This window comes from Schistocerca nitens, chromosome 5 (assembly GCF_023898315.1).
Source record: "Schistocerca nitens isolate TAMUIC-IGC-003100 chromosome 5, iqSchNite1.1, whole genome shotgun sequence".
Lineage (NCBI taxonomy): Eukaryota > Metazoa > Arthropoda > Insecta > Orthoptera > Acrididae > Schistocerca > Schistocerca nitens.
The window spans coordinates 447,917,321-447,943,299 of NC_064618.1; the positions used below are offsets into that span (position 1 = coordinate 447,917,321).

At 38.9% G+C, this 25,979-nt stretch overlaps 1 protein-coding gene across 1 annotated transcript in view; it reads left to right on the forward strand.

The window, feature by feature from the left end:
- Nucleotides 1–25,979, forward strand: part of LOC126260255 (serine/threonine-protein kinase Genghis Khan) — a 325,774-nt gene that overhangs the window by 118,949 nt on the left and 180,846 nt on the right. The window contains exons 7-9 of the mRNA XM_049957581.1: nucleotides 11,390–11,533; nucleotides 18,340–18,462; nucleotides 18,582–18,790. Coding sequence (XP_049813538.1) covers nucleotides 11,390–11,533; nucleotides 18,340–18,462; nucleotides 18,582–18,790 — 476 coding nt within the window. The remainder of the gene's footprint in view (nucleotides 1–11,389; nucleotides 11,534–18,339; nucleotides 18,463–18,581; nucleotides 18,791–25,979) is intronic.

Genomic DNA, 25,979 nt, shown 5'->3' on the forward strand with positions numbered 1-25,979 from the left:
CATGTTATTAATTTTGTCTGTGTAGGTCAGAAAGAATTAATGGATTTCACTTCTCTGAATGAACCATCATTCCACTGTACTTGTTAATCAGTTGAGCTTTTGACGGAGTCTGAAAAGTATTAAAAGAGAGTAGGGGGTAAATTACATTACAATGCTAGTAATTAAAATGGCAACATCAGGAAGAATAGCGAATAATTAAATTGTAACAGTTGTTCATATACAGTATAGTAAGAATGATACATCATTAGATTTGTAGATCGAAATTTAATACACACAGCTGCCACCTCATGTGGTGACAGTGGCTCTAACCTGGCTGGCTATCATGGTGAACTAAGCTTAGATAATAATTATGGGTATGTAATTCCATGCTGCTTCAGCTCTGTGCCAGAGTTCATCAATCATAGCGGCTGACGAATAGTGACACGGTAGTGTCTCAGCTACCCATAGCCTTATATTCTCAGTGAATGAGAGATTTAGAGAATTTTCTACAAGGGCAACAGCTGAACACATTCTTTGTCTAGGCAGGTCAGGACAATTCTGGCAGAATGTTGTCTTAAATTTTATTGTTGAAATCTAATGTCAAAGAGACCTTGTATATAGGGCACAACCACAGGCCTTAACATACCATAGGAGATTGTATTATGTACTCATGGCATCTGTACCATCATGCAAAATGCTGGCCTGTATAATAATGAGTCTCCTTGGTGCCCCCACACATGGTTACTTATATCATGATGGTGTATGCAGAACCACAACCCATCTAAAAAGACAATGTGGTGATCTCTGGTGTCCAGTGTTGCTGCTGGGTGCACTACTTTCTCTCTACTGCCACGTCAAGGGAGGCTGCAGTGATGGTCTCTGTGTTGTGACAGTCCATGGTGCTTCAGACGTCATTTCATTATCCATGTGGATACATATCTTTCTACAAAGAAACAAATTTTGAGATATAAGGTACAGTCCCTGGCTGTACAATCCTGCATGACTATGGAACAGTATATCTGTCCTCTTGTGAAGCTAGCCACTGCACTCATATTCGGGAGACTACAATTCAGACCCACATCTGGCCATCTTGATTTAGGTTTTTTCGATGATTTCCCTAAATCACTTCAGGCGAATGCTGGGATGGTTCCTTCGAAAGGGAACAGCTATTTCCTTCCCCATCCTTCCCTGAAATGGGACTGATGACCTCGCTGTTTGGTCTTCCCTCTCGGGTGCTAGCCATGTGGGATCATTGAGATTCTCATGGCACTGATTATGACCCTCTATAACCAATCTGTTCAATATATACATAACAGTTGTGGGATGCTGATGAACACAAGCATCTGTATTGCATAACGATAACCCACTATCTTGATAAGCCATGATCCAGCCACTGTCATGTTCTGACGTGTATTGGTACACAATTCTGAAGCATAAAACAGTCTTATCGCAGACAAAAAACATTCAAATGTGATATTTGAATGAGAAACTTGCTACATAATCTTCCTTTATGTACAAGGTGTAGATGGCATTCCTCTTACCTAGTTTGTCAGATTGTTCTAAAATACTAAATATTTCCGTATCCAAGCATGCAGCACACTTCCTGGCAGTTTGACAACTGTTAAAAGCTGCCTTCATTGTGTTGTAGTTTTAATGGCCAGCCATATTTATATGAATTGCAACAATGGGCAAACAAATAGAAATTATTTTATTTGTCAGAGACATGCTGACATTGCAATAAACAGCTTTCTTTAAGCAGATGCTGCAAACAGGAACAGGCAGAAAAGAAAACAAGCAATGCACTGAAAGAACATGATGTAAGTATATGTTGCAATCAGGCACAGCAGATTTATTTTATTCCATGAACTAGAAAAATAATAAATAAAATAAAATAAAACTTTGGTTGATGCAAAAGGACTGAAGAGGTTAAAGTAACTGAGATAGAGGACGGTTTATATGTTTTTTTATGAAAACTTTATGTGAGCCAGAAGGCTTGCCCCAAAATATGGAGCAGAGGGAATGAGAAACATGTTCAGATGTATTGTCTGCCAAGAGTGAGTAGTTATATTATGTGTTTGAAGAAAGGAATGGCAGTCAAGGGTGTGAAATGAAGCAGCAAAAGAATCATTGCAAAGAATAGCCTAATAACTGGTATATTCAAATCATTTCAGAATAAAAAGAGGGAATAAATAGAAGAAAAAGTCAATGAAAAGACAAATTTACACACACACACACACACACAGAGAGAGAGAGAGAGAGAGAGAGAGAGAGAGAGAGAGAGATTGTATATAAAATGAAAAGAAGAAAGCGGAGGAAGAAAGGAAAGATGAAACAAATTAGTATAATTTAAGAAATATTGAATAAAATCGACATCTTCATACATACTCTACAAGCTACCATATGGTGTGTGGCAGAGGCTATCATGCACCACCAATAGTCATTTCCAAACCATTTCTACTCACAAATGGAGCTAGGGGGCTGTCTATACACCTTCATACAATCCCTAATACCACTTTTTTTGTCTTTGTGGTTCTTACGATAAATGTATATTGGTAGCAGTAGAATTGTTCTGCAGCCAGATACAACTGCCTGTTCTTCAAATTTTTTCAATAGTGTTTTGTGAAAAGAACGTTGTCTTCCCTCTAGGGATTCCCATTTGAGTTCATGAAGCATATTCACTTGTTTATTGACTCTACTGGTAACCAAACGAGCAGCATGCCACTGAATTGCTTCAATGTCTTTCTTTAAACCAACCTAGGTATCCAACTTAAGCAGTACTGAAGAATAGGTTGCTTAAGTGTTCTGTGAGTAGTCTACTTTGTAGGTGAGCTTTTTTTTTTCCATCAGTCTACTGACTGGTTTGATGCGGCCCGCCACAAATTCCTTTCCTGTACTAACCTCTTCATCTCAGAGTAGCACTTGCAACCTACGTCCTCAATTATTTGCTTGACGTATTCCAATCTCTGTCTTCCTCTACAGTTTTTGCCCTCTACAGCTCCCTCTAGTACCATGGAAGTCATTCCCTCATGTCTTAGCAGATGTCCTATCATCCTGTCCCTTCTCCTTATCAGTGTTTTCCACATATTCCTTTCCTCTCCCATTCTGCGTAGAACCTCCTCATTCCTTACCTTATCAGTACACCTAATTTTCAACATTCGTCTATAGCACCACATCTCAAATGCTTCGATTCTCTTCTGTTCCGGTTTTCCCACGGTCCATGTTTCACTACCATACAATGCTGTACTCCAGACGTACATCCTCAGAAATTTCTTCCTCAAATTAAGGCCGGTATTTGATATTAGTAGACTTCTCTTGGCCAGAAATGCCTTTTTTGCCATAGCGAGTCTGCTTTTGATGTCCTCCTTGCTCCGTCCGTCATTGGTTATTTTACTGCCTAGGTAGCAGAATTCCTTAACTTCATTGACTACGTGACCATCAATCCTGATGTTAAGTTTCTCGCTGTTCTCATTTCTACTACTTCTCATTACCTTCGTCTTTCTCCGATTTACTCTCAAACCATACTGTGTACTCATTAGACTGTTCATTCCGTTCAGTAGATCATTTAATTCTTCTTCACTTTCACTCAAGATAGTAATGTCATCAGCGAATCGTATCATTGATATCCTTTCACCTTGTATTTTAATTCCACTCCTGAACCTTTCTTTTATTTCCATCATTGCTTCCTCGATGTACAGATTGAAGAGTAGGGGCGAAAGGCTACAGCCTTGTCTTACACCCTTCTTAATACGAGCACTTCGTTCTTGATCGTCCACTCTTATTATTCCCTCTTGGTTGTTGTACATATTGTATATGACCCGTCTCTCCCTATAGCTTACCCCTACTTTTTTCAGATTCTCGAACAGCTTGCACCATTTTATATTGTCGAACGCTTTTTCCAGGTCGACAAATCCTATGAAAGTGTCTTGATTTTTCTTTAGCCTTGCTTCCATTATTAGCCGTAACGTCAGAATTGCCTCTCTCGTCCCTTTACTTTTCCTAAAGCCAAACTGATCGTCACCTAGCGCATTCTCAATTTTCTTTTCCATTCTTCTGTATATTATTCTTGTAAGCAGCTTCGATGCATGAGCTGTTAAGCTGATTGTGCGATAATTCTCGCACTTGTCAGCTCTTGCCGTCTTCGGAATTGTGTGGATGATGCTTTTCCGAATGTCTGATGGTATTTCGCCAGACTCATATATTCTACACACCAACGTGAATAGTCGTTTTGTTGCCACTTCCCCCAATGATTTTAGAAATTCTGATGGAATGTTATCTATCCCTTCTGCCTTATTTGACCGTAAGTCCTCCAAAGCTCTTTTAAATTCCGATTCTAATACTGGATCCCCTTTGTCTTCTAAATCGACTCCTGTTTCTTCTTCTATCACATCAGACAAATCTTCACCCTCATAGAGGCTTTCAATGTATTCTTTCCACCTATCTGCTCTCTCCTCTGCATTTAACAGTGGAATTCCCGTTGCACTCTTAATGTTACCACCGTTGCTTTTAATGTCACCAAAGGTTGTTTTGACTTTCCTGTATGCTGAGTCTGTCCTTCCGACAATCATATCTTTTTCGATGTCTTCACATCTTTCCTGCAGCCATTTCATCTTAGCTTCCCTGCACTTCCTATTTATTTCATTCCTCAGCGACTTGTATTTCTGTATTCCTGATTTTCCCGGAACATGTTTGTACTTCCTCCTTTCATCAATCAACTGAAGTATTTCTTCTGTTACCCATGGTTTCTTTGCAGCTACCTTCTTTGTACCTATGTTTTCCTTCCCAACTTCTGTGATGGCCCTTTTTAGAGATGTCCATTCCTCTTCAACTGTACTGCCTACTGCGCTATTCTTTATTGCTGTATCTATAGCGTTAGAGAACTTCAAACGTATCTCGTCATTCCTTAGTACTTCCGTATCCCACTTTGCGTATTGATTCTTCCTGACTAATGTCTTAAACTTCAGCCTACTCTTCACCACTACTATATTGTGATCTGAGTCTATATCTGCTCCTGGGTACACCTTACAATCCAGTATCTGATTTCGGAATCTCTGTCTGACCATGATGTAATCTAATTGAAATCTTCCCGTATCTCCCAGCCTTTTCCAAGTATACCTCCTCCTCTTGTGATTCTTGAACAGGGTATTCGCTATTACTAGCTGAAACTTGTTACAGAACTCAATTAGTCTTTCTCCTCTTTCATTCCTCGTCCCAAGCCCATATTCTCCTGTAACCTTTGCTTCTACTCCTTCCCCTACAACTGCATTCCAGTCACCCATGACTATTAGATTTTCGTCCCCCTTTACATACTGCATTACCCTTTCAATATCCTCATACACTTTCTCTATCTGTTCATCTTCAGCTTGCGACGTCGGCATGTATACCTGAACTATCGTTGTCGGCGTTGGTCTGCTGTCGATTCTGATTAGAACAACCCGGTCACTGAACTGTTCACAGTAACACACCCTCTGCCCTACCTTCCTATTCATAACGAATCCTACACCTGTTATACCATTTTCTACTGCTGTTGATATTACCCGATACTCATCTGACCAGAAATCCTTGTCTTCCTTCCACTTCACTTCACTGACCCCTACTATATCTAGATTGAGCCTTTGCATTTCCCTTTTCAGATTTTCTAGTTTCCCTACCACGTTCAAGCTTCTGACATTCCACGCCCCGACTCGTAGAACGTTATCCTTTCGTTGATTATTCAATCTTTTTCTCATGGTAACCTCCCCCTTGGCAGTCCCCTCCCGGAGATCCGAATGGGGGACTATTCCGGAATCTTTTGCCAATGGAGAGATCATCATGACACTTCTTCAATTACAGGCCACATGTCCTGTGGATACATGTTATGTGTCTTTAATGCAGTGGTTTTCATTGCCTTCTGCATCCTCATGTCGTTGATCATTGCTGATTCTTCCGCCTTTAGGGACAATTTCGCACCCCTAGGACAAGAGAGTGCCCTGAACCTCTATCCGCTCCTCCGTCCTCTTTGACAAGGCCGTTGGCAGAATGAGGCTGACTTCTTTTGCCGGAAGTCTTCGGCCGCCAATGCTGATTATTTATCAAAATTTAGGCAGTGGCGGGGATCGAACCCGGGACCAAAGACGTTTTGATTATGAATCAAAGATGCTACCCCTAGACGCTCTCCTAAAACTCTCCCAATGAACCATAGTCGACCACTCACCTTCCCTATTACCATCCTTAAATGCTTGATCCATTCCATATTGCTATGTAGTGTTATGCCTAGGTATTTAATCAATGTGACTGTGTTAAGTAGCACACCACTAATATTGTATTTGAGCATTCCAGGATGGTTTTTCCTACTTATCTGCATTAATTTACATTTTTATGGATTTAGGGTACCCTGCCAACCATCACACCAAAAGGAAATTCTCTCCAAGTCCTGAGACATCACTCAGTGACAATACTTCCTCATACATTACAGCATCTTCAACAATCATTGCCACTTGCACTATCTGCATATCACTTGTATATACTCAGTTGGTCATAACATTGCTCGTGAATTGAAGGACGTTTAAAACCGTATTCTGGACACTATTTTAATCTCAGAAAGTATCATTAGAGTATACACTCCATTGTGGTGTGAAATATTCAGTATAGATCTATCAAGATATACCCTTATGAGAAAGCCTTTGTAGTTTATATGACTGCTCTTTTATCTGTTTTTAAGTGTAACTTTCCATAGTAAAATTGTTCTGCCTGAAACTTGGCTGTGTGTGTCCCAAAAACAGGCCTTGTACATCCCACACACACACACTCATCATCTCGTACACATGTTCATGATCTGAGTACTGCTGCAAACTTTTTTTCTGGGGCCCTGGTTGGAGATATGAGTTGAATCACAGAATGGTAATAAAAATATTAGTGTTGCCATAGAAAAAAATCTGAAGACAGACATGAAATTATGTTGACATAATGTTTACTTTAAATTGCCAATGAATGAGAAGATTTTGGGAAGGCAATAAAAAGGGGAAAAATTCCCTATAATTTAGAAACAGAAACTGAAAGGGCTAAAAAAAGAGACTACAACTTCTGAAGACAAGGATGCCAAGAGTAAGAATGAAACTGATGGAAAAATTAAGTATATTATCTAATCATGGTGAAAGGAGATAAAAAGAAATAAATACTAGGACATAAAGACAAATATGATAATGAAAATTTACTGGAAGACAGACAAAGGAAATGTAAAAGATACCAGAAGAAGACAGTAAATAAGCACGTATACACAGGGAAAATGTCACTGGACAGGCATAAATAATCTATGAAACAGGAAAACCAGAGTTTGGCTGCTTACGTACCAAACTCTGAAATAAGAACAAATGGAATTTGGCCAACTCCCTCCCTCCCTTTTTTTACACACACACACACACACACACACACACACACACACACACACCAATTAAAAATATGATTGAATCTCTGCCCTACGTACTTTTCAAAACTATTTTTTCTTTGGGAAAAAGAAGTAGTTACAGATACAGGGGGCTGAAGGAACGGGAAGGTAATTCAAAAACTGTTGAGTAGGGAATATACAAAATGGTTGCAGAAATAAAGTTGAATTAAAATTTTGAGGTGAAATCATAAATAAATTTGTTGTAGCCTTCTTAGGATAACATAATTCTGAGTTTTCAGACTCATTGAGGGACATAATATGGAATTATTTTAGTTTCAGATGTGGTATTTAAGTTAATAGTTTGTACCAGAAACTGCTCTATCTAAAATTAATACCAAGAAAAATTTAATAAATTATGTCTTAAATAAGCAAACACTTTTTCAAAATATATTTTAGGTAAATGGCATCATGAACTTAAATTAATTTCCCTTCCATTGCAGGTCATGCTTCTACAGCTTCTATTTCTCCACTTTCACCTGTTGTATTATTGTCATGTTTGCAGCCTTGCAACATTTTCTTACTCTCATTAGTTTCGTCTTTTTCTTGTCAATACCTGTTTTCCTATACTTTTTTCTCTCTGATTATTTTTTTAAAAGTATGTCTTATTTTACCATTGACTTTTGCTTGCATCCCACAGTTTCTTTCCAACTTCTTTCTGATATGTTTGGCTTCTGAGTTGCTACAGTTTTTTATTGATACTTTAGAATATGAAAGTTGACTTTGCAGTGCTTAAAATTTCATTGACCTCAGTTTCTACACGTATTTTCATTTCTCTACTTATACCTTAGTCTCTAACCTTTCCTCATGACTTTTGTAACTCACAAGATACTAGTAATTTCAGAAGCTAGAGGTTCAGTGTGTATTTTATTTAATGGTTCTATTAGTTCTGCTGTTGTGGTTTTCAGCAGTTGAAAATGTGTATTCTTCACAAGTTTATGTCCTCATGCTCTGTATTGCACTACAATGAAGGAGTGCCCTCTAATGCATAAAACAAGGAGGAGGGGGGGTGGAGGCTATCTTATTCTAAGATTACATTATTCTTTCATTCTGCGCAAGTAACTGCTTCATGCTCGTATTTATGTACTCTACCTCTGCATCTACCCACATGCTTACAAGTCGCCATATGGTGCATGGCAGAGGGTACTTTGTAACAGTACAAGTAATTTCCTTTCTTGGTCTACCTGCAAATGGAGAAATGGAGGAGGGGGGGGGGAGGAGAGAGGAGGAGATGATTGCCTGTATGCCTCCTTACCTTATGAGCCCTACTTTCTCTTATCTTTCTTTGCAGTCCTTATGTGAAATGTATTTTGGTTGTAGTTGAATTCTTCAGCAGGCAGTTGCAAATGCTGGTGCTCTAAATTTCCTCAATAGTGATTCATGAAAAGATCATCATCTCTCTTCCAGGATTCCCATTTGAGTTCGCAAAGCGTCTCTGTAATACTTGCATGTTGATCAAACCTACAAATAACAAAGCTAGCAGAACACCTCTGAATTTCTTCAATGTTCTCCTTTAACCTGACCCAATGGGAATCTCAAACAAGACAAGTACTCAAGGACGGGTCGCACCAGTGTTCTATATGCATTGTCCTTTATAGATGAGCTTCTCCTTCATAAAATTCCCCCATTAAACCAGACTCTACCATTCACCTTTTGTACTACTGGTACTGTCCTTATGCGCACATTCCAGCAGAATAGCACTAACACTGTATCCAATCATTATATGATCGTTTTTCCAGCTCATCTGCACTAATGTAAATTTTTTTTTTTTTCATTTAGAATGAGCTGGCAATCATCGCACCAAATAGAAACACTGTCTAAGTCATCCAGTATCCATCGACAGTCACTCAGTGACAACACTTTCTGATATATGACAGCATTATCAGTAGACAGTCATAGATTCCTGCTCACCCTATTCCTCAGATTATTTACAGGAGGTGTTCAATATATAATGCAACACATTTTTTTTGTCGGCCAGTTTCGGTTGAAGAAATGCAAAATTTGCTGTGGAGAATTGTAGAGTATTCCTGATTCAGTGCTTATAATTTCATGAAGTTCCAGTGGGTGATGGCACTATATGTGGCCTTCAAAAAGGTGTCTATAGTAGAGCTGCATTCCAAGCAGAGAGATGTCATTGAGTTTCTTTTGGTGGAAAACCAGAACATCACATGTATTAATAAGTGCATGCAGAATGCCTATGCAGATCTGGTAGTGAACAAAAGCATGGTGAGTCACAAAACTTCATTGGACTGGTCTTCCCCATCCACCCTATATCCCAGATCTCGCACCTTCAAACGTCTGTCAGTTTGACCCAATGAAGTATGTATGGGAAGCAGTACTTCGTTATTGATGCAGTAAGATGTTGGCTGCAGTGTTGACCAGTATAGTGATAGCACGCAGCCACATAGGCTCTTCCAATAAGGTGGCATAGGGTTGTTGCATGGAATAGAGATTATGTTGAAAACTAGGGTTATGTAGCCAAAAAAATGAGGAATAATATGGTGTATTAGAATCCTGAATAAAACCATCCTGCTTTAAGGGGGAAAAAGGAAAAAGTGTTGCGTTACTTATTGAGTGTCCCTCATATGTACATAGGGAACAAGAGAGGTCCTGTCACACTCTTAGGGAGCACTCTTGACATTACTCTTGTATTTGATGAACACTCGTCATTGAGGACAACATATTGGGTTCTGTTACTTAAGAGGTCTTCAAAACTCTCTTATATCTGGGAATTTATTTTATATGCTCGAATCCTTGTTAACAGTCTGCTGTGGGGCACCCTGGGCAACACTTAATGGAAATCTACGACTGTCGAATCTGCCTGTTCCCCTTCAGCTGTGGTTCACAAGATATCAGGAGGAAATGGCAAACTGAGTTTTGCAAGGGCTGTGTTTCTATAATCCTTGCTGATTCATGGACAGAAGCTTTTCTGTCTCAAGGAAATTTATTATATTTGGACTTAGAACATGTTCAAGAATTTTGCAGCAAATCAATGTTAAGGACACCGGTCTGTAATTTTGCGGATCTGCTCTTTTACCCTTCTTATATACAGGAGTCACAGCCAACAGCCTTGCTGTAGTGGCAACACCGGTTTCCGTTAGATCACAGAAGTTAGGCACTGTCAGGCTGGGCTAGCACTTGGATGGGTGACCATCCACTTTGCCGAGCGCTGCTGGCAAGCGGGGTGCACTCAGCCCTTGTGAGGCAAACTGAGGAGCTGCTTGATTGAGAAGTTGCGGCTCTGGTCTTGGAAACTGACATACAGCTGAGAGAGTGGTGTGCTGACCACATGCCCCTCCATATCCGCATTCAGTTATGCCTGTGGGCTGAGGATAACATGGCGGCCGGTCGGTACCATTGGGCCTCCATGGCCTGTTCGGGCAGAGTTTAGTTTACATACAAGAGTCACTTGCACTTTTCTTACAGTTGCTTGGGGCTGTATGTTGGTGAGACATTCACGGAAAATGTAACCTAAGTAAGGGGCCATTGCTGTAGAGTACTTTTTGTAAACCTGAACTGGGATTCCATCCGGACCTTTTGACTTACTTGTTTTCAGCTTTTGTCTATGCCAGTGATACCTATTACTATCTCCTCCACATGGAAGTCTGTGCGACCATCAAACAGTTATCTGCCTGTATGATTCCCCTGCTTGATTGATTTCTTAAATGCAAAATTTAAAACTTTAGATTTCTTTTTGTTGTCTTCTGTAGTCACACCAAACTGGTTGAAGGGTCACTGAATAGATGGCTTTGACCCACTCAGTGATTTTACATAGGACCAGAATATTCTCAGTTTTGCAGTAAAATCTTTCACTGAAGTATGACAATAGAATTTCAGACTGTTACTTTTTAATGGAAGATGTAATGGGGTCTGCTGACTAGATTTTTGTGTTGAATGTATTGAAGTGTGATAATTGCATTGGGTTATAAATGTTGTCCATTGAAAGGGTGTAAGAAATTAATGATAATTCAAAATTTGATGATGTCATTACAGGCTATGGAAGATGGACAGGGAAGGTATGGTCCTGAATGTGATTGGTGGTCGCTTGGTGTTTGTATGTATGAAATGTTGTATGGTGAGACCCCATTTTATGCAGAATCACTTGTGGAGACGTATGGGAAGATAATGAATCATAAGGTAAGAATTTTTTCACTCAAATGATTGTGCCTGGATTTCTTATTATTATACTTTAACATTAATAACATGGTAACATGATAAGTTTAATTACTTTGTATATACAGTGACACCCATATTTTACATTTTCATGCTGTCCAGATGTGAAAAACACACAACTGAGGAAAATGTTAAAACCCCGCAAAATGCAAGCACACACACATGTAATTGGCATATATGATTAAAAATTGCAATCTTCGCCAATACTTTGTACAAAATCTGCCTAAATGAAGGAAATTAAATATGCAATACAATGTTGATACAATAATTTGTGGTAATGAATTTCATTAGTTCTTAACGAATCATAGATATGTAACAGCAAGTAAAATCTTATCAAACAATTGAAATTGATATCTGGGTACAAGGTAATCCAGTTATTTTCCAACATGCTATGACCACAAATTATATGTTCAAAACACACATTTTTGAGAGGTCATCCTTTTTGCTCACACACAGAAAAAGCAAAAACTTATGAACGTGTTGAATTAAATCAAAAACATCACAACAGCTAAGTGGTTAAACCATAAGCATAAATGTGGACATCTGCTTAGTGACAAACTTGATCACCATTGGTGTTATTGTTTAATGCTTTTCTTACGAGCTGCACTTCATATGCTCACCACCGTTAAAGTGTTATTTTAGGCTTGATGAGAGAAACAGTGACATAAAAAAATGAGTTTACTTCCCCAATTGATGTTACAAGCTTATTAGAAATCAGCTCAGTGATTTTATGTACACTGTGTGAAATGTAAATTGGAAAGGAAGTTTAGGTGCTAAAGTTTCACTTCATACTCCCTAACAGTGCTGCCAGTCTTTACGATCTACAGTGTGTGGTGCAAATTATATACATGAGTAGTGCATGTAGTTGTTGCAATTGTATTGTGTCAGATGTGGACATGAAATTCTTTCAAATGTGCTATCACAAAACCATTGTTCTTTTTCCATGTGACAACTCCATCATAGCACACCATGTGCACAAAAAGTATGTTTTCAGCACTTTACAAAATGCTTTCACCCCTACCTGCACTCCTGTTGTTGAAGGCCCACTCCTCCTCTCCACACATCATTTCATGTGTGTTAGTGTGGTGTGGTGGCTGCACTGGCTATTGGGTGGCTTAACAAGCTGCCAGCCAATAAGAGTTCACCAGCCAGAAATGGGCTTCATCTCCTTGATTATGGCCAAGCATATTCTTTGAGACTCAATGTCTGAATTTAAACGGTTGACAATTGATATTGTTGCTGAATACAGAACATCAGAAATACATGCAAAAAAATAAGATTGAGTTATAAGTGGCACAAGAAAAGGTGGTGGCTGGGCCCCTTTGCCACGTGTTGGCTTGGTCCGGAACACTTCGCATCAACTGTCTTGTTTTTCCATTATCATTGCAGCCTAGCAGTAGTTGAATCATAATTGCACAGTGAAGCTAAATGCTGCTAGTTGTGATAGCAACACTGATCATGGATTACATAAGGACTTCTTCTCTCATGTCTCCCTCTCCACAATGGCTTAAAATATTCCCTTAACTCTATCACCAACTATGGTGCAAACCGTCTGTCTTTTGGCCCCTTACACCTTGTTCAGTCTCATCATATGTCAATAGGAAGAAAATGGGATGATGTCAAGTGAGATGTCAAGTAAGAACTTAGAATCGAGGTAAACTTTACTAGGAAGAAATGTAAAATTGGGGAATTTTTAGCATTGATCTTATGGGTTTTTCACAGGGGCTACAAATTTATTGTGTAGAATAACAAAAAACATAAAACTGGAGAATGTAAAATTGAAGTTCCACTGTGTGGAGCACAGTATTCTTAATATTAGAATCTCTTTACATAAAACCTTATTAAATATGAGCTAAAATCAGACATAACTGCCAAGATTGGCCCTTAAATAGAGGAACATTGAAGAAGATGATGATAGACTAACAGATTCGGCGTAGAGTCTCTGTTTTTGGTTGTGATTAAGGAATCAACTCCCTCCTGCCCCTTGATCATCCACGGCTCTTTCATGTGTATATACCTGGTGAGCTTAGCGCCCTGAGCTTCGCTTTTTTTTCCATCTTCTTTAGATTTTGAGTTGAGGTCCCCCCCCCCCCCCCCTTTTTAAGGATCTCCTAAGCATTCTCAGTATATCGACAACCACTCCTGCCATAAAGCTAACGCAGTACCTAAACTTATGTGCGGTCATCATGTGCTCTCTCGATCATAGCCCTCTGACAAAACTGGGCTCACACAGTTTGATGCCCAATCAGTAACCTCTCCTTGTAAGCCAAAGAATAGGAGACAAGCCATTTGGGGGCACTGGGGCCCTGAACACTGGCCACAAACCAGGTGAATGTTGCTGTGGCCGGTTAGTGTCCATGAGGAAAATACTCAACCAGAGTAGATGGATACACCACAAATGAAAAGAATTAAATGTACACCAGGTAATGGTCACCTAAAACCAACTGCCTCAGTGACTGGAAGCAATTTATAACTCCTCAGCCTTCCTTCCCATACATAGCCATGCTTTAGAACAAGGGGCAGGCTATGAAACAAGGAATTACCAGTGCAAACTCCACTGCAGAGTGAAAGTGGTCCATTGTTACAGGTGAAGAGAGTTGATGTTATGGGTATGACCCAGAAACCAAGCAAGCATCAAGCCAATGGAGGACTTAAAAAAAAAAAAAAAGGCAAGTGAAGTTGAATGTGAAGATGATGATCATTGTATTTTTGATATTCGTGGAATTGTACGTCGTGGGTACGAGGGTCATTTGAAAAGTCCCTGCAAAGTCCGAGTGATGGCACCACCAGCACGTATCAAGGTCATGTTTAGTTAGTAGCATCTTTGGAAAGAACACACACGAAGTTTCAGGAATATTGGTTTATTTCCTTGTGTTTGGCATTCGTGTGAATCAAGAAAGTCGAGTGATTTTAAAAAATGGGCAAAAAAGAATTTCGCGTGGCGATTAAACATTACTTTACGAAAGGCAAAATGCCTCAGGAGACTAAAGAGAAGCTTGATAAACATTACGGTGACTCTACACCTTCAATTAGAACAGTTTATAAGTGGTTTCAGAATTTTCGGAGTGGTCATATGGGCACAAGTGCTGCTGAACGTTCTGGATGCCCTGTGGAGGTTACGACTCCAGAAACCTTGATAAAATCCATGAGGACAGAAGAGTTAAGGTATGTGAGATTGCTAGTGCTGTGGGCATCTCAAATGAATGGGTACATAATATTTTGCATAAACATTTGGACATGAGAAAGCTATCTGCAAGATGGGTTCCGCGATTACTCACGCTTGACCAAAATTGGAATTGTGTGAAGTGTTACAAGGATGGTTTGCAGCTGTTCAGGAAGAATCCATAGGACTTTAAGCATCGTTCCGTCACTGTCGATGAAACGTGGATACATTACTGTACACTGTAATGGATCTGGGAGATGTGTTATTTTCTACCGGATTTGTCGATACCAAATTTAATGAGGGAAGTTGTGAATGTTTTCTTATATTTTTGTCAGAATTTGTTTTAATTGTAATTTGCCTTATTTTATGTTAATTTACTTAAATTTTTTGAGAGTGACAGCATATTGATTACTATTAGTAGATGTGACGAAGAATATCAAAGAGACTGATTACAAGTGGAAGCTTGTGTGTTGTGTAAAATTGTCTTTGACGCTGGAGTCGTCTTTGACTGTAGTCAGTCGGCAGTGAACTCTTGGTGTGTGTTGATGGTAGAACAATGTGCAGGTCGCCATCATAAATAATTTGCTAGTGAACAGGAAAAATGAATTATGTTACTATTTTTTTATATAAACTTTAAGAAGAAACCACATTCGAAGAAATGGTATTTGAAGCACCAAAAATGAGGCAAACGCATTGAACCAGGTCATTTCTGCAGCCGACGATACTGCATTGTGGAATCATACTTCCACTAGACAACTGAAGCCAAGACAAATATCATCTTGTAAACATTTCACGAAAAAGGTACTGTCACGAAATATGCCAAATTTAAGTAAATAAAAATAGTGAGCATATTTCAACACCTGAGACCAAACATCAATCTAACAATGAGTTACCAAGGGAGAATATGCACCGAAAAAGGTGAAAACCATTCCTTCAGCCAGAACGGTTATGGTGACTATTTTTTGGGATTCGCAAGGGATAATCCTGATCGACTTATCTGGAAAATGGAAAAACTATTACAGGTGCATATTATTCATCATTATTGGACTGTTTGAAAACCGAGCTGCAAGAAACACACCGGCGATTGGACCACAAAAAAGTCCTTTTCCATCACGACAAAGTACCAGCACACACCTCAGCAGTTGTGCTCGCAAAATTAATGGAAATAGGATTCCAACTCATTTTTCCAACTCATTTCACATTACGCCCCCCCCCCCTGCCCCCCTCCCCTATTCTCCAGACTTTGCTCCCTCGGACTACTGTTTGTTCCCCAATTTGAAGAAATGGCTGGCGGGACAAAGATTTTATTCGAACAAGAAGGTGATTGCAGCAACTAATAGCTATTTTGCAGACTTGGACAGTTCCTATTATTTGGAAGGGATCAACAATTTAGAACAGTTTTGGATGAAGTGTATAAGTCTAAAAGGAAACTATGTCGAAAAATAAAAAGGGTTTACCCCAAACACGCAAGTAGTTTTTATTTTTGCACGGACTTTTCAAACGCTCCTCATATGTACCCCCTGACCAGACTGTTAACCAGCAGTTTTATCTGGAAGTTTTAAGACATATGCAAGTGAATGTGTCAAGGAAATTCCCGGAACCCTGGTGATCAGGTGACTGGTTCATTCATCAAGCCAACACCCCTGCACACACGGCCTTATGAGTCACCCATTATTTGACATCTCAGGAATGGTCTGCCATTCCCCATCCTCCCTATCCAACAGATATAGCCTGATGCCACTTTTTCCTACTACCGCGAATCAAAAAAATGCTAAAAGAGAAGCATTATGATGATATGGAGGTGGTAAAAACAGGTTCGCAAAGGCCACTGCATGATACCAAATTGACAAGTTCCAAACATGCTTCAAACTGTAGGAAAAAGGACTTGACAAGTGCATCACATCTAATGGAGAGCACTTGGAAGCTGACTGAAGGAATTTTCTAAAAAGGCTCATGAATAATTTTTTTATAACAAAAGTCTATTCTCGTACTTGAGAACTATCAGACAGAGAACAGTGACAGTTATACACTGTCCAGTCACATTTATGTGACCACTGCCTATGTTTGACGTGAACATGAAGTAACCACTCACAGATGTCAAGTGGCAGCACTAGCACTGGAGGAATGCAGAAAACAGTGCAGTTGTCATAATGGCGAATGTTGCTGCGTATGGGCCACCGCAGCAGGTGCCTGATTTGTACATCCATGCTGACTGTTGTTCATCGTGGCAACAAAGGCTAGAATTTGCACATCCATGCTGACTGTTGTTCATCGTGGCAACAAAGGCTAGAATTTGCACATCAGTGCCAAAACTGGATGTCTAATGAGTGGCGACATGTGGCCTTTTCAGATGAATCACATTTTATGCTGCTTTGGACAGATGACTGTTGCCATGTACAGTGTGAAATGTCTGAAAGCAGACATCCTATGAGAATGGGTGAAAGTATCCAGGCTATAGGGCATTCCCTATGTGATTTCATGATTCTGGGAGGCACAATGGATCAGCACAGATGTGCTTTTATATTTGGAGATTATGTCCACCCCTACATGCAGTTTGTTTTTCCTCAGCATTATGGCATGTACCAGGAGAACAGTGCACGATGTCACACAGTTTTCAGTGTACACATGTGGTTCAAAGAACACTAGGGTGGGTTTACAGTAGTCTCCTGGCCACCAGTCTCCTCAGATTTAAACCCAGTCAAGAATCTGTGGGACCACTTTGATTGAGCTGTTTGTGCCTTTGATCCGCAACCAAGAAAACTGATGCAGGTAGCCAAGGCATTGGAGTTGGCATGGCTCCATGTCTTGTAAGTACCTGGCAGAACCTCAGTGACACACTTCTTGCATGTCTACAGCGATCCGTGTGGCAGAAGGTGTTTATTTAGGTTTTCGATGGGTGGTCACAATAATGTGACTGGTTCGAGAGACTGTTTTCTGTATAGTTGTTTCGTTGCTTCAGTTGGGAATCTTTGAATGTATCTGGGTCACTGATGTTTAACCACACTCCTTTTGTTATTTTTGTTTTCCTTCTTTTCTTTCATTTCTGTTATTTTATTGTGCAATAACCAATTTTGAAAAAAGTTGTATAATAATTTCTTTTTTTTTTTTTTTATTTCATCAGTTTGGGACTGATTTGATGTGGTCCATCAAAATTTTCGTACCTGCAGTACTCTCTTCATCTCGCTGTTGCACTTACATGCAGTGGTCTTTGTTATCTGCTAGATATACCCATCTTGGTCTTCCCCAACAGTTTATTGCTCTCTCTAGATCCATGAATAATGTCAGAGATGAAATGATATATACAGTGCTTGTTTTCTATTCTTCAGTGTCCTGTTACACACAGTACTTCACTGTGTGAAGCACAGACTCGAATTTTTAAATATTATACTCTGTTTTGATTAAGTGTGTTTGGCATTACGTTATTAACAGAAGTGTTCATTATTGTAATCTTTGTTTTCTTTTTGCTCTGTCTGGTGATATTTCTATACCACTTTCCACTTTCATTTTAATTTTTATGTTTTTGTGTTCTTACATTTTCTGCAGTTGTTATGAGACATACCGACCTGTTCACATTTATTGAGGGCTAAAATGTTATGCTTCCTTACAGAACTGCTTTGACTTCCCAACAGATATGGGTCTGGAAGTCTCTGAAGAAGCCAAAGATCTGATGAAAAGACTTATTTGTAGTTCAGAATTTAGGTTAGGTCAACATGGAATTGAAGACTTCAAGGTAAACATCAAACCGTTTCATAGATTTATTTATTCATAAGCAAAATTTTCAAAATTTTTGTATTTATTACATTTGAGAATTATATAGAAAAGAAAAGTTGAGCTACATCTTCCTTTCAGAACCATCCATGGTTTGAGGGCCTCGACTGGGAAACAATACGAGACAGTCGTGCACCTTACATTCCAGAGGTCAGCAGTCCAACTGATACCTCAAATTTTGATGTTGATGACACTGACATTCGAACTTCTGATGCTGTACCTCCTACATCAAATGCTGTTTTTTCTGCCCTTCATTTGCCATTTGTTGGGTTTACATTCACCCAGGGCTGGTAAGTTAAGCTATCTTGTTCCTGTTGCAAATAATAACTGCAGAGTTTGTTTGAAAACATGAAATGTTTAAGGTTGGGAAATCAAGTGTTAAAGAATTTGTTGTTGTAACGTTTAAAAAAATTATTGCAATTTGATTTTTCATCTGACCTCCTGAAAATTAAGTAACTGTTTGCCACATTACCAGTTTGGCCCAAATTTCTTTACAATTGAATTGATAGTTACAAAAATCCTAAAAATTTTGGGAGAGGAAAAAACCGTGCATCTTTTCCAAATTTAGACAAAGTTCTATATTAATATTTTACATACACATCTGTTACATTAAAACAAGTTGATCTAATCACCTTATAAATTTGGTTTCAGTTGCATTTTCAAAACATAAAAACTTCTGAAAAGAGCTTATGTTGTTTCTGCAGCATACGCATAATGTTTGGGCATGGGACAAGGTTATAATTAGGGAATGTAGTTACATAATAAAATTTGTGTAACAGCTCGTGCATGTTCTCAGGATGATCATTATCTCTGTTAAGAAATTTATTAAGATGTCTAGTGTCCAAAACAATTCTCACTCCACCATTTCTCTTACTTACCACAACTAAAGGATTATTGTAAGCACTCCTACTTCTACTTCTCTATATTACACCCCATGTTTCCATTTTCTGAATTTTTTTCTCTACATCTTTTCTTTTTGATGGTGGTTATTATATGGCTTGAGAAAGAAAGGTTGATGATATTTAAGGTAAAGCATGCACTGATAGCCTCTCACTCTCCCAGGTTTTCCACTAGACACATTTCTAAACTTCAATAACAAATCTCTAAGTTGTTCCTTTTGTATGTCATTGAGAGTTGTAGCTTCCCTTACTTCAGGATCCACTACACTTTCAAAATCCGGATCCTCAATTTCATTAAAATCTATATTATCATCAAACACCTGGTACTCATCTTTGTTCAAAATGGTTCAAATGGCTCTTAGCACTATGGGACTTAACATCCGAGGTCATCAGTCCCCTACAACTTAGAACTACTTAAACCTAACTAACCTAAGGACATCACACACATTCATACCCGAGGCAGGATTCAAACCTGCAACCATAGCAGTCATGCGGTTTCACACTGAAGTGCCTAGAACCACTCGGTTCAAATAGTTACAACTTTTCCCACAGCTTAAGATACATAAATTAGTTTTCACGTAAATATTACTTTTATGTTCCAAAACAAACAATTCTTTAGCATTCCAACCAAAATACACATCAACTCAACTTTCACTATCCAATCCATACCGAGAATTATATTTTCTACCAGACTAGGGATCATTAAGCATCCATGTTCAAAGGTTTTGTCTTCTATACCAAACATTAAAAATACCTGAAATTTTACCAATTTGCTTTGCCTATTTGTATCTCCTCTTATCTTTACACCTGTTGTTGTTGTTGTTATGTCCAGAGACTGGTTTGATGCAGCTCTCCATGCTACTCTATCCTGTGCAAGCTTCTTCATCTCCAAGTACCTACTGCAACTGACACCCTTCTGAATCTGCTTAGTGTATTCATCTCTTGGTCTCCATCTACAATTTTTACCCTCCGTGCTGCCCTCCAATAATAAATTGGTGATCCCTTGATGCCTCAGAATATGTCCTACCAACTTATCCCTTCTTCTTGTCAAATTGTGCCACAAATTCCTCATCTCCCCAATTCTATTCAGTACCTCCTCATTAGTTACATGATCTACCCATCTAATCTCCAGCATTCTTCTGTAGAACCACATTTCGAAAGTGTCTAAACTATTTATTGTCCATGTTTCACTTCCATACATGGCTACACTCCATACAAATACTTTCAGAAAAGACATCCTGACACTTAAATCTACACTTGATGTTAAAAAGACTTCTCTTCTTCAGAAATGCTTTCCTCACCATTGCCAGTCTACGTTTTATGTAATCTCTACTTCGACCATCATCAGTTATTTTGTCCCCCAAATAGCAAAACTCCTTTACTACTTTAAGTGTCTCATTTCCTAATCTAATTCGCTCGGCATCACCCGACTTAATTCAACTACATTCCATTATCCTCGTTTTGCTTTTGTTGATGTTAATCTTATATCCTCCTTTCAAGACACTGTCCATTCCGTTCAACTGCTCTTCCAAGTCCTTTGCTGTCTGTGACAGTATTACAATGTCATTGGCAAACCTCAAAGTTTTTATTTCTTCTCCATGGATTTTAATTCCTACTCCAAATTTTTCTTTTGTTTCCTTTACTGCTTGCTCAATATATAGATTCAGTAACGTTGGGTATAAGCTACAACCCTGTCTCACTCCCTTCCCAACCACTGCTTCCCTTTCATGCCCCCTCAACTCTTATAACCGCCATCTGGTTTCTGTACAAATTGTATATAGCCTTTCATGCCATGTATTTGAACCCTGCCACCTTCAGAATTTGAAAGCGAGTTTTCCAGTCAACATTGTCAAAAGCTTTCTCTAAGTCTACAAATGCCAGAAACATAGGTTTGCCTTTCCTTAATCTATCTTCTAAGATAAATCGTAGGGTCAGTATTGCCCGACCTATTCCAACATTTCTACGGAATCCAAACTGATCTTCCCCAAGGTCGACTTCTACCAGTTTCTCCATTCATTGGTAAAGAATTTGTGTTAGTATGAAGTCTGAGGGTATTTTGCCTGTCTCATACATCTTGCCCACCAGGTGGTGGGGTTTTGTCATGGCTGGCTCTCCCAAGGCTATTAGTAGTTCTAATGAAATGTCTACTCGTGGGGCCCTATTTTGACTTAGGCCTTTCAGTGCTCTGTCAAACTCTTCACGAAGTATCATATCTCCCATTTCATCTTCATCTACGTCCTCTTCTATCTCCACAATATTTCCCTCAAGTACATCGCACTTGTGTAGACCCTCTATATGCGCCTTCCACCTTTCTTATTTCCCTTCTTTGCTTAGTACTGGTTTTCGATCTGAGCTCTCGATATTCATACAAGTGGTTCTCTTTTCTCCAAAAGTCTCTTTAATTTTTTTGTAGGCCGTATCTGGCTTACCCCTAGTGATATATGCCTCTACATCCTTACATTTATCCTCTAGCCATCCCTGCTTAGACATTTTGCACTTTCTGTCAATCTCAGTTTTGAGATGTTTGTATTCCTTTTTGCCTGCTTCATTTACTACATTTTTATATTTTCTATTTTTGTCAATTAAATTCAATATCTATTCTGTTACGCAAGGTTTTCTACTAGCCCTCGTCTTTTTACCTGCTTGTTCCTCTGCTGCCTTCACTATTTCGTCTCTCAAATCTACCCATTCTTCTTCTACTGTATTTCTTTCCCCCCATTCTTGTCAGTTATTCCCTAATGCTCTCCCTGAAGCTCTCTACAACCTCTGGTTCTTTCAGTTTAAGCAGGTCCCATCTTCTTATATTCCCGCCTTTTTGCAGTTTCTTCAATTTTAATCTACAGCTCGTAACCAATAGATTGTGGTCAGAGTCCACATCTGCCCCTGCAAATGTCTTACAATTTAAAATCTGGTTCCTAAATCTCTGTCTTACAATTATATAATCTATCTGAAACCTTCCAGTGTCTCCAGGCCTCTTCCACGTATACAACCTTCTTTCATGATTTTTAAACCCAGTGTTACCTATGATTAAGTTATGCTCTGTGCAGAACTCTACCAGGCGGCTTTTCTTTCATTCCTTACCCCCACTCCATATTCACTTACTACTTTTCCTTCTCTTCCTTTTCCTACTATCGAATTCCAGTCTCCCTTCACTATCTGAATAATTTCTTTTATGTCATCATGCATTTCTTCAATCTCTTCATCTGCGGAGCTAGTTGGCATATATACTTGTACTACTATGGTAGGCGTGGGCTTCGTGTCCCTCTATTTGATTTTGTATTTATAACCCTGTATTCACCTGACCAGAAATCTTGTTCCTCCTGCCACCGAACTTCATTAACTCCCACTATATCTAACTTAAATCTATCAATTTCCATTTTTAAATTTTTGAACCTACCTGGCCAACTATGAGATCTGACATTTCATGCTCCGATCCGCAGAACGCCAGTCTCCTGAGTAGTCCCCACCCTGAGGTCCGAATAGGGAACTATTTTACCTCCGGAATATTTTCCCAAGAGGATGCAATCATCATTTAACCATACAGTAAAGCTGCAAGCCCTCGGGAAAAATTATGCCTGTAGTTTCCCCTTGCTTTCAGCCGTTCACAGTACCGGCGTGGCAAGGCTGTTTTGGTTAATGTTACAAGACCAGATCAGTCAATCATCCAGATTGTTTCCCCTGCAACTACTGAAAAGGCTGCTGCCCCTCTTCAGGAACCACACGTTTGTGTGGCCTCTCAACAGATACCCCTCCATTGTGGTTGCACCTACGGTACAGCTATCTGTATCGCTGAGGCATGCAAGCCTCTTCACCAATGGCAAGGTCCATGGTTCATGGGGGGAGGATCTTATCTCCTACAATGGGTATTTCTATAAAATTCATACTATACTGGATTTTGTCTCTAAATTGTTCAAATGTACCACAAATCAGGCTACCTGTATCAATCAAACAGTTCTGTTCCCACTGATCAATCGTAATCTTAATGTAAGGACATTTAAAGTCTGAATTCACACATCTGTTATTATACACTTCATGTAAGAGATCAATTTCGATTTCATCAAATGCCACATCTTACACTGTTTCTGCAAGGTTTTATCAACTTAACTGGTATCATAGCATTACTTTGGTTACACGTATTATCAGGTAAGAATTGAACACACTGAATGGGTTCTGTAGCACAACTAACTTATTACAGAAGGAACACAAAAATATCACTGTCAGAATTACATTTCCTACTTAGATCTTCTTTTACTTCATTCCACCATTGTGGATACAGATTTTGATTAACCACAGCTAACTTATTCCAGAATGCAAATTTATCTATGTTATAATCAATTTGGCCCCAAACAAATTTCAAAACATTTTCATCTTTATTCTCTAGGTTTACAAATAAATCACCTTTATTGTTTGTATCATTACTCTGCATGACATTAATGAAAAACTGCTTTCACTGGACTGGTATTCCATGACTCTCACTTACATCATCATATCCATCACTTACCTGATGTGTATTCGCAAATAACTCAGGAACTTCATTATTCTTAAACTCCTCAAATACCTGATACTCATCATCATCATAATCATCATCATCATCATAATATTCTTCCACAATTACTTCATCATCATCATTAACATCACAAGTCTCATCACTATTAAAGTCACATACCTCACCTCCATCATTTGCAATAAGCTGCCAGTTTCAAACTTACCAATCTCAGCTATTTCACAGCTCTCATTCTCATCTACATAAAAATACCACCTAATTCAGATCCAATACAGTTATCACTTGTGTTACATATATCAATAATACTGTTACAGGACTCATTAGTACATGCTGCATCAAAATTCTCATTACTCTGACATTCTGGTTTGTGATTAGTATGTATGTGTTGTGTCTCTTCACCCCTAAACTGTGGACCTTCATTGAGGTGGACCACTGTTTCCCGAATAATAGCCTCTATGATTGTTTCTCCTATTATATTACCTATGGTTATTTCCATTACTCCTCTTCTTCTGAGGTTCAACATTGCTGTCTCTATTACCATTTTGACCCTGATTGAAATTACCACTATCTCTGTTTTTGTAGTTGTTACCATTGTGATATCTCTCATTAAGATTGTTACGGTACATGTTTTTTTCTACTACCCTATCCAGTGTGTGTACATATCGTAAAAATTGTTCTAGACAATAGTCAGATTCGTGTACTAAATCTCACTGCAACCTTTCTGGTAATCTCCTTTTTAGTGCATCAATTAATGTCGTTTCATCAAATGGCCTGTCAAGGTGTGCTAATTTCTTAAGTTGGTTCTTAGAAAATTCTTTCAGTGTACTGACCCCATTCCTATAATTTGGACCATTCAGAAATTCACTTTTAATTCTCCGTTGTTTATTTTCTGATCAAAATTTATCTAAAAAAAACTTTTCTCGAAACTTTGCTATGTCTCCCACTGACTTAAATTTAGATTTACCCATGACAGAGCTCTGCCTTCAAGACATCTTTTAACAAATTTAATCTTTTGGTCATTACTCATGCCTGACATAAAACTATCTCTACAGTGGTGTAGAAAATCCATGGGATGTAAATAGTCTGATGGAAAACTTTCAATTGGAATGTTGGACCACACAATGCCATTATTTGAATACAGATTGTTGTGAATACAATTTTCCTGAACTGATGAAATTGTTTGGTCCAAAACGTTTATATTAGTTAGCATGTTGTTGTTGTTGTTGTTGTTGTTGTTGTTGTGGTCTTCAGTCCTGAGACTGGTTTGATGCAGCTCTCCATGCTAATCTATCCCATGCAAGCTCCTTCATCTCCCAGTACCTACTGCAACCTACATGTTTCTGAATCTGCTTAGTGTGTTCATCTCTTGGTCTCCCTCTACGATTTTTACCCTCCACGCTGCCCTCCAATGCTAAATTTGTGATCCCTTCATGCTTCGGACATGTCCTACCAACCGATCCCTTCTTCTAGTCAAGTTGAGCCACAAACTTCTCTTCTCTCCAACCCTATTCAATACCTCCTCATTAGTTACGTGATCTACCCACCTAATCTTCAACATTCTTCTGTAGCACCACATTTCGAAAGCTTCTATTCTCTTCTTGTCCAAACTATTTATTGTCCCTGTTTCCATACATGGCTACACTCCATACAAATACTTTCAGAAACGACTTCCTGACACTGAAATCTGTACTTGATGTTAACAAGCTTCTCTTCTTCAGAAATGCTTTCCTTGCCATTGCCAGTCTACATTTTATATCCTCTCTACTTCGACCATCATCAGTTATTTTGCTCCCCAAATAGCAAAACTCCTTTACTACTTTAAGTGTCTCATTTCCTAATCTAATTCCCTCAGCATCACCCGACTTAATTCGACTACATTCCATTATCCTCGTTTTGCTTTTGTTGATGTTCATCTTATATCCTCCTTTCAAGACACTGTCCATTCCATTCAACTGCTCTTCCAAGTCCTTTGCTGTCTGTGACAGAATTACAATGTCATCGGCGAACCTCAAAGTTTTTATTTCTTCTCCCTGGATTTTAATACCTACTCCAAATTTTTCTTTTGTTTCCTTTACT